Source organism: Crocodylus porosus, unplaced genomic scaffold (genome assembly GCF_001723895.1).
Source record: "Crocodylus porosus isolate Cpor-Errol unplaced genomic scaffold, CroPor_comp1, whole genome shotgun sequence".
NCBI lineage: Eukaryota > Metazoa > Chordata > Crocodylia > Crocodylidae > Crocodylus > Crocodylus porosus.
In genome coordinates, this window is record NW_017728933.1 from 4,502,528 (window position 1) to 4,512,866 (window position 10,339).

A 10,339-nucleotide genomic window follows, 5' to 3' on the forward strand; every position below is an offset into this window, starting at 1 on the left:
AATGACTCCAAGATCCCTTTCTGCCTCCGTGCTCTCAAGAAGGGAGTTTCCCACCTTATAAGTGTGCTGCTGGTTACTACTGGCTAAGTGCAGCACCCTGCATTTGTCAGTATTGAAACTCATCCTGTTTTTGCTACCCCTATAACCTATCCAGATCTTGCTGCAGTCTTTCCCTCCCTACTAGTGTGCTCACCTCATACTGTGTTGGTATCATCAGCAAATTTAAACAGATTGCTTTTCACCCTGTCGTCCAAATCGCTGATAAAGAGATTGAACTGCACAGGCCCCGGGACCGAGCCCTGGGGGACTCTGCTGCCCGCTTCCCCCCAGGTTGAATATGACCCATCCACCACCACCCTCTGAGTGCGACCCTTCAGCCAATCTACAATCCGTCTGACTGTGTAGGCATCAATGCCACAGTCGCCTAGTTTTTTAATGAGGATGGGGTGGGAGACGGTGTCAAAAGCCTTGCTGAATTCCAGAAGGATTACGTCCACAGCGACACCTGCATCCAAGGCTTTTGTGACCTGATCATAAAAGGCAATCAGGTTGGTCTGACATGACCTCCCCCTAATGAAACCGTGCTGGCCCTTGAGCATCGTCTCTTGATGCGTGGTTTTGAATGAAGTGTGCCACTTTTGTCTGCATAGGAGGGCATGAGAAAAATGCTGCAATTAATCTCTACCCTCAGATAGGGCCAGTGCCCCAGAAAATAGTCTCTGAATGTAGGCATTACTTAGGTTTCCCCCACTTTCCTCCCAGTACCTCTTTTCCAAGACTCATTCAGGACTCTGATCTCCCTACTGTGCAGCAAAAAAACCAAAAAAAAGTTTGGATTATTGCAACTTGGTTTCTTGCTTTTTTCTTTTGCAGAGTCGGAAGCATGCAAGCAAAGTGCGTCTTTATTACATGCTCCACCCCGTCGATGGAGGCTGTCCAGCTAAGAAGCTGCGATCAGAAAATGTGAGTGTCTCTCAGAGTACCAATCTATTGCACTGCTTTGTCTGTCTTTGACTGTGCACCAAGGCATTTCACATCTATGACAGCTCTTGATAATCACATGCCCAGAGGTAACATTTGGATTAGCTGAAGTGCTAAGTAACTGGAAATAATTTTCAATAAAGATACAGAAAATATTACATGCATCAGCAACAGTAATTGAATTTTTAGTTCTTTTTAGTAACAGTTTGCAGGAAAGACAAAAAAAAAAAAAAAAAAGCATCCTCACGACACAAATCCAGTATTCACTCAGCCCATTCAGGGACAGACTGAGCTATGGGAAAGACATTTGGGTTGTTGGCTGGGGGGCTGCACTGCAAACCACTGGAAGGATAATGGATGCTTGCATTTTCAGTCTCATTCACTTGGAATCGGGGGTAGTAAAAACCACTCTTTAACTGCAGTGGTTGAAGTTGTGCAGTTGTTGCTGGAAGCCTGGGTTGAAGTCATTGCGAGCTTCAGACATTCGGATGCCATTTATGCACAAGTTTCTCACCCAGGGGGGTGGGAAAAGTGGCAGCAGAGAGCAGCTGCAGAGAGATTTGTGGAGGAGAGTAACACTTTGAAGGGAGGCAAGGGCAAAGGCAGCATGCAGGCGGTGAGCAGCCTCCGTCCGCGGGTGTCCTGCAACACGAGGTCTGCTCCTCTTGCAGCCCTTTAATATGTTGTTTTTGATGTCCTGCCACTGCTCTGCTTCCGTGACTCCTCCAGCTGCTCTCCTTGCTCCCTGCCTTCACATCTCTCACTGATAGCTCTGTCCTCCTAGGTTAGATCACTTGGCGTCAACAATTCAGTCTGGGAGATTTTAATATTCCTGGGAGCAGAGCAGAGAAATCCACTGAGGATCCCCCTTACAGTGAAATGAGCCTGTCTTTTGAGCTGTGTCTTGTTCTGGGCTTATCTCTGGGTTTCATACATCACCAGGGCTACTGCCCTGGCCTTGTAATGCAGCAGTTTTGTGTTGTGCTCGCCTCCCTTTGCTGGGTGCCAGGAACCTCTCCAGCACAGTCAGCAGCCAGTTCTGCTAACAGCGGCCACAGGCTTTCGTCCTCTGTTATATTGGCTGCTAATCTCCTGGACCTTTGTACTGGCCCCGGGCAGTCTCACAGCATCAGCATAACCGGTAATGAAACCAGTGGAAAACCTGCGGAGGTAAAGCACCTTCCTCCTCTTTGGAAATCCCAGCCAGTGGCAACTGAGGGTCCTGGATGTGCACGTAGGAGTTCAGGTCTCTCTCAACACATTTCTTCTTTGGGTGACATCAGAGGGTTTTAGTCCTGTTTGACATGCATCAACATGCTTGTATGGGTCTCAGCCTTTTCTAAAGGGTAGTGAGGATGGGAGGGGCAGGGGGTGCAGTTTTGTGGACCTGCCTATGAATGCAGGTCTAATAAAAGATTTACCCAAAGATGCCTGTCGGCCCATGTCCTTAGACCAACACGACTACAACCAACACCCCTTTCCATAGATGAGCACTCTAAACAGGGAAGGCCTGGGGCTTTCTGCAGCATGCTCCAAAGAAGCGAGGGCTGAAAGGAGAAGCAAGGTGAGTTTGAGAAACCCAGCTATCGGGGCCCAGCACAGCCAAAAACTCGAGTGTTTTACAGTCGCAGCAAACCTGACAGTCGCTCCACAGTGAATCGTACAGTCGCAGCAAACCTGACAGTCGCTCCACAGTGAATCGTACAGTCGCAGTGAGCCTTGATGGCCAGTCTGCAGCCTCTTAGAAAACGGCAATCATATCTGCCTTACACATTTAATAAACACACCAGCCTAAGGAGACCCGGCCCACAGACATTGGTCCAGAAGTAAAAAAGAGGCTAAATTTGTCAAGTAGAGAGTTCACCCAGAATGAGTCACTTGGGCCTCTCTCTCTCTCTCTGGTTGTAGCCCAGCACCAGTTGCACAGTGAAGATCCCAGGCACACAGCATCCCAAGCATGTCATGTCTATGGGAGTGTGAATGTGGCTTAATGTGATCAGTATTTAGTAAGATACCCGCTAATTAAAGAGAGACACATGCAGGCTTTGCCAGAGGGTTCAGAAAGCTCCTTCACGCTGTCATTAAAATGTCTGTGGGACTTTTCCGTTCCATGCAGGGTAATTGCAGCTGCAGTTCTGCCCCAGAAGTGCAGCACCTTACAGTTGTCTTAGCGAGGTATTTCATTACAGAACGCTAACGACGCAACACGCTGCTATTCAGCAGCAGGCAGTTGCAGCTTTGGGAGGCAGGCAGTCCTGTATTGAAGTTCACTACAACTGACAAGTCCTTGTGGTGCCTGACATATACATCTTACCATGCAGATATGGTGTACAAAGAGCTAAATATAATCTACGTGAGACAAACCTGACCTGCTTTTCATTCCTTTTCCTATTGAGAAGGGATAGGGGAAACGAAAATAATTATGAACCTGCTGACCTTGAGCGTCATCTTTCCTTGTGTTGAGGCATCCATCTTTACGGAAGAACGGCAACTTGCAAATCAGGTGAATGAGGGAGATATGCAAAAGCTACAACCGGAAAAATCATGGATGCTATAACAACGTAAGAGGGAAAACGTGATCAGAGCATTTGCACCGCAAAGTTTGCAAAGTCAGGTTCCCAGGGAGGAATATGTTTTACCTGTCACTGCTCAGATATTTTCCAACCCTTTGTATTCTAGTCTAGCGTAAAGAGAGCTGAGCTATTTAGATCACTTCTTGACGGCAGCATGATGGCATCATTACCATGTACAGGATGCAGCTGGGTCCCACTCACTTCAGCTTGCTAGTAGTGTTATTCAAGCCATGGCACAGTGATTTTAATGATATTAAAAGCGCAGTTACTTGAGCGTGACATTCTCAGAGGCCAAGTAGACTTCTGCGTAAAAGTGTAGGTAGCTGGAAAGGGTCCCTTTGCCTCCTTGCATAGGAAATGGTACTTTATGTGGCTGTATCTTCTACCGCTTGTATGCTTTTAACCAGAAGTGAAATACTTGGTTTTCCTACCGAGTGATATTAAAGGGAAAAGGTTGTGAGGAAGGAAGGAGTGCTCAGGTTGTATCTATTTGATGAACCGGGCATCTCAGATTCTACATTATCAACGTAATTTTCCATTTGACCTTTAAATAACATGGAGGATAATATTTGCTGTTATACGATGCTTATGAAAACATGCCCTCCTCCTTAAACACCCATTATCCCTGTATCGCATAAAGCCCTGGTTTGACACTACCCAATTATTAGGCAGCTCTTCATTGTTTAAATATTTTGGGTACAATAAATCTCCCAGCTTTGGGAGTGCCGAGTGATTCTTGACCTTTTCCTTCAAATTCGCACTTAACATTTCAGTGAAAAGTAATCTGAGAAGGTCACGGGCTGTGTTGGCGACCCTTTCAAATTAGCGATCGTGTCCTCGCATCCCAGAAATGGAAATCGGGCTTGGTTAGGTCGGCTTGTGACCCATTTTCATGAGGCATTGCCTGCTTCAGGGAAAAGGGGTTGATGTGGGGAGAAACCCACTCGCATGCTCTTCCTACTCCCAGCTGTCAGAATAGCCCCAACCTGAAGCTGCTCTGCGGGGAGTGAAAGGGCGATGGTCGTAAGGCGTGACTTGCTTGAGGGGATGCAAGTAAAACGACACCCGCTTACATACTGCACAGACTCCCGTATGCCTTGCTGGAAATGTAACGGACAGTTAAGCAAAGGAGCTGATGCTGTTGTTCTCTGTGAACGAAGCATAAAAGATGCCGGCTTCCTTCTTCAGAGGCTCATATTCAGAATTTCTAAATAGGTTATCGGTGAACGATTTCCCTGCACCACCGGTATTTGGACAGTTCCTTTTCCAAGATGAACGCATGCCAGAAATGACATGTTTGGTACTTACAGGGCACCTCCACACGTTCATTAACGCGCCCTCATTATTGCGCGCTAAGTTCAGGACTTAGCTAACCAAGCGCTCGTGCAATGCGCAGTCACCCGTGCTACTGGGCGGTAGCCTAATAACGCTGAGCAGTAGCATGTTAGCAAAACTTTTGCCCGGCACGCTCCTGGCCAGCGGTATTAGGTTACTGCGCAGCAAGCATCTTGTGCAGATGGGCTCACAGGGGAGCTAAAGCCAGATGCTTGGATGATCTCCGATATGGGGCAGACTTTGTACCCGATCACAGGTTTTAACTGAAATGTGCCTCTTGCTATAAACAAGTTGAAGCAAAGGAATTAGGCCTGGAGAATGTTTAATTTTTTTCTTCAATAGAAATAAAGCAGAGACATGCGTAGGCGAGGAACTGGTACAGGGTGAAACCACTCTTTGCTTCCTTCCCGTATAGTCCCCGGTGCCTGGTCCTGCCTAGTTTAAACACGTGCTTGGAAAACCTGTCATCCCTTCAGCTGCAAGCAAAGGTGGGAATCCAGCCTCTGTGATGAGGAGGAAGTTTGTTATTTCCCTCCTGAATTAGGCGTGGACCGTGGCATTGCTAGACCCAGGAGACATGGCATATTCATTTATTTTGTGGATTACTTCCATTAATGTTGTGTTATTCGTTCCAAGACATGTTTGTTTCCTACTATATTCCACGGTGCAAGAATCTTTTCAGCAAGAGATCCATGTCATCGTAAGACAGCGCTCCCTATTTCTCTGTAGCATTATGAGCGGTGTCCAGACCTCCGACTTTGCTTTTTAGAAGCCAAGCTGTCTTGATGTGCAAAAATGAACTCACATTTAAGAGACACTTCTCAGTGCTTTGAGTGTCATGTTTGGTATTGCTGTATTTCCAGGGTTCACAAACCTTTTCTTCCTAGTCAAACCTAGGAAATGAAGACAAGAGACTTGCATCTATGGAAGAAAAATCTGCTTTGCTTTTCCCTAAGCTTGCTTAAGAGACTTCTCGCAAAGGACTGCAACAGCACTGGCTTTTGTGCGGATTGTGCCTCTTAGCAACTTGTTAACAAGCATCCGAATAACTCGAGTTAATTCTATCGGATGTTCAAGATTTGCTTTGAAGTTTCTAACATGATGGCAAGGAGCCCTGTGAGTTAGCTGCATGGTTAGATGTGGATACAGAATTGCAGAGAGGTGGATGGTCTCGTCTTTGGGAAGCGGCTGGCACAAAGTGGGGTTCTGTATACCGTACGTTGTGTTTCCACGTGATGCGTGCTTTGTGACAAGCTCCTCCCTGGAGAGGCTCTTTCATCTTCTAGTCTGGGCAAAGCCCGTGAGGTTTTTATGCAGAAAGAATTGTGGCTTATGGTGTCGTTGAGGCAGGGCTGGGCAGGGGGCTTGGGCTGTGAAACGCTCGGGGAAGGGAGGACCCTGGGAGTTGGCCAGAGCCGCTGTGGAAAGTGCTGCTTTGGTGCTGGTAGATGGATGAGGTATTGCAGCTGGGAGGTACCAGTTAGGCCCTGAGCTCAGTCCCATTTGCATTGCTGGAAGTTGGGCTTTGTACTCCTGCAGGAGTCACAAAGATGGTCCCGAGCAGCAACTGAATTTTGGATGAGACCGATGGAAATGCAGCCGATTAAAGGCGCGCAGAGGGGTAGCAGCTTGTGTTCTCAGCTTTGAGCGGGAACGTGCCGAATCCACCTGTGTTGCAAAACCCATTTTGACACCCGTCCTGTCACAGTGGGGTTTTACTTGTAGCCCCAGCTCTTTGAACCCACAATGAAAGCCTGGGTCTCCTGCTTGCAGAGAAGAGCTTGGAAGTAGAAGCCAAGCGTACGTTTCCAGTCTGGCGCGCTGAGTACTCAAGGCTTCCCAAGCCTTGCATCCATGTGCGGGCACATATTTGGGTGTCAGCATAGGGTGATGCAGTTCAGTGTGACTCTGTCTGAGATGAAATAAAGCGACACTGCAAGAAGAGTCTTCAGAGATTTGCACCAGTTGAACTAAAGTGGTTTAGACTCACCCCCGTTATGGAAAAAGGCACCCCTCTGTACACACAAGCCCTCTGATGCAAATGGGCTTCTCTGTACCTCTGCCCCAGCTTGTCTTTCTGGTTGACGCTGCTGCTCTGCTCTCGGGAAAGGACCTGTCTGCTGCGCCATGCCGGGAGCCTGCCGGGCAAGGCACGCATCCCAGAATAGCAGGCTGCTTTCTCCTAAGCATGCTGTCACATCTGAACAGCCCCTAAATGCCCTTGGCATGCAGCGTCTCTCCACCCAGCCCACAGGGGCATGTGGCTGCCTCCCCCAGTATCTGTCCAGGCTAGGGCATCTTGATCTACAAAGGGATATGATTTAACTAGATCACTATGCAATCCTTTCATCTTGGTGCCACTCAAACATTGACAAAAGGAACCAGGCTCAGGTTTCCTGCAGCCTGGCTGCTTACACATAAACCATCCCTGACAAAGTGACAGGCGGCGTAATTACCTGCCGGGGTCAGAACAAGGCTTGGAGCATCTGGCCATTAGGCGCCGTGTCCGCGTGGAAGGAACGAGGAGGGCAGTGCTGCTGACAAAAATGTGCCACAGATGTGTGTAATTAATTAATTAACGTTTGAGCCAAAACATTTCCCTTAATGCTGCCACGGCTGCTTAGGAGGTTAAAAGAAAACGTGGTGGGAGTAAAGCCGAGAAGGTGTGTTTGTATTATGCATAGGGAGGGAGACACTGAAATCCCGCTTGGGATTTAGCTACTCAACACCCTCTGAAATTGCTAGGAGCTCTGCGGGTTCAATTCACGCAGGCTTTGAATCTCTCATCCAGAAACATTATTGGCCAGTGGAAGAAAAGGAATAGTTTAATACTGATCTGCATGTTGGCGTACAAGGAACAGGAATAGCCTGCCTTTCTTAATTGCTCCCTAACTCTGAAAGTAGGTTGGAAAGAAAGTGCCACTGAGAGACATGGAGAGAGATGCTAGTGCATAAACACTGCAGTGCATCAGGTTTTCAGACAAAAGCTCTGTTGCTGATTCTTTATGTGTTGCAGCCCTTGATGATCAATGAAGTGGGAGCATTTTTCCTGGGCGCTCGACTTTCAGGTCCTTCCTCTTTGAAGACATGTAAAATATCTTGAACAAGTCCTATTTAACAGGAGTGTGGATTGCACTCAGAGCCCAAAATATCCTTCTGAGAAAGTTTCCCCTAAGGCTTAGGATGCTTGGTATTAAACAAATTGGGCAAAGTCATGAAAAGAAGTCCTTTTCCCAATGGCTCTCTGCCTCCTATGGGTGAAAATGGATCTGGGTGGAGGGGACAAGGAGGCATTTGCTTTCCCAGCTGATGCTGCATCTCATGGGTATGCCATAACTTTTTGGATGAAGAGCAAGCATTTCACCCGGTGGATATGCGCCTGCTTTTGTGCTGCTCAAGCTGGTTCTGATGTAAAATGCCCGCTGCTGGTTTAAAGGAATCGGGACTCAGGGTAGAGGTCAGATCTTTTATTAGACCAACTAGACGTTTGCAAACAAACAAACAAAAAGTCTTTAATTGCTGCCGGTTTAGTTGCTTTAAAAGGAAAATCTAGTCCCTTACAGCAGCTTTCCTTAAGCACAACCCTAAATGTTGCAGCAGATGCCACAGTGCTGTGGCAGAAAGGTGTTGCAGGGAGGATTTTTTTTTTTTAATCAACTGAACTTAATCTGTGAATAACGCCAGTCGATCTGGATTGAAGGGAGCTCTGCATGGTTCTTGAGAACGGCTGTCTTGTCCTAAGAGCTGATAATTTCTTGCCTTTCCCTGCAAGCAACACTTTGCTAGCACTAGCTTCTTTCTTTTCATGCATCGAGGGACCAGCAAATATGAAGGATTCTCAAAGTTAGCTTTTGACAAGTACTTTAACACCAATGTAGGTTAATTAATGCCGTTCACTCAAAGGCAGAGAGAGACGCCTTACACAATGAGGCCAGAGTATAACATATTATGTAAATGATGATGGGGCTTCAGAGGGAGAGGCAACCAAATCATCTGCGATCAGGTTTTGGTGCTTAATTGGTGATTAAACAAACAGCGAGATGCTTTTAGCTGATTTTATTTCTGGGTTATCACGGCTCCCTGGAAGTGGTAAATATTTCTACCAGACAAAAACTCACTCGGCGGTCATTTAACAACTAAAGAATACTCCCAGGTGATTGGAGCCTTCACTTTGGCTCTTCATTAAGTCGGTGATATATCGGCACAGCGTACCTTGCAGCAGCCCAAGATTGTGCAGCGCGGAGGGAGAGAAGTCTTATTTGGTTACAGTTGCCATCGTGCATCCTCCTGCAGGATTGCTTTCTGGAATATTAAATGTCAAAAGCAATCAGGTATCTGCCCCTTATCTAGGCAGTCTGAACTGTAATATTGGAAAAAACATTTGCAGGTATTCAGCTTGATGGTTCTTTTCCATGTTTCCACAGAAGAGGAACTACTTAGCCGCCAATGTAGCACAGTTACCAAGCCCAAACTGGTCCCATTATGCCAAATACCAAGGATCTGAGTGGCACACATGGGCATCGGGTCCCGTGCTTTTGCTGGCTCTGCACCTGGGCCTTTTGAAAATCTGCCCCAAGAGCAGTCGGTGTTTTCACCACAAGTAGCATCTTTCACCCACGAAGGAGCATCGTGTGCAAAATGCCCCATTGGTGCAGAAGGCCAGTGCACCCTTTAAGGCTCACCTAGAATGACAGTGGGGCTTAGGCCGTGTGCTAGATTTCTGCACAGAGGTCCGTTTTACACGGTGTGGTTGGAGGTTGGGGGTGATAAAGCACTTTTCCAATCTAGTGGCATCAGCACAGTACTGGAGGATGGGGAGAGGTCAGTCGCTGGGGTCCCTGCTCCCCATTTGGTCCAGAGAGTAAAACACGATTCTCTTGTTAGCCTTCACCTTGTCAATACTAGAGCAGGCTTGAAAGAGGGCTTGCAGTGGGCTGTTAGCCACCTTTGCCATGCAGCCATGCTGGCTGTTCCATCATAAACAGACCAGACAGGGATACAGGTTTAAGCCATCTCTTTTTAAATGAAATCCTCTGGCACATTGCAGAGGAGGGCAATAACTAGATCCAGATGGTTCCAGTGCAGCTCATGAGTGAGACTGTTTTGCCAGGGATGACTATAGACCATCAGTTGGAGGAAAAGGAGATTAAAAAAAGTGCAGAATGCAGTCTCCAGGTGGCTCATTGCTGGAGGGTGTTTTTTATTGTCGGCTTGGGGGGCCCACAGACAGCTGTCTAGCTGAGTGATGGAAGTTGGACAACAACCGTACACCGCCATGAAAACATGGGCACGAGGGCAAGCCAGTGCAGTGGTTCATGGTGCCAGGGGACAATCCAGTCGAGTAGTCTCCAAGACCACGATTCTTTCCATAGCGCTAATCACGGAGGCTTCATTCTAGATAGTTTCGTAGTAGCTAGAGTCGGAAGGGACCTAGGTAGATCATCTAGTCC

At 47.4% G+C, this 10,339-nt stretch overlaps 1 protein-coding gene across 3 annotated transcripts in view; it reads left to right on the top strand.

Annotated features, from left to right (window-relative positions):
* ZMAT4 (zinc finger matrin-type 4) overlaps positions 1–10,339 on the top strand; it is a 104,830-nt gene that overhangs the window by 43,635 nt on the left and 50,856 nt on the right. For all 3 annotated transcript variants that reach the window (XM_019546064.1, XM_019546063.1, XM_019546066.1), the window contains exon 3: positions 874–963. In XM_019546064.1, the coding sequence (XP_019401609.1) occupies positions 874–963 (90 nt within the window). The remainder of the gene's footprint in view (positions 1–873; positions 964–10,339) is intronic.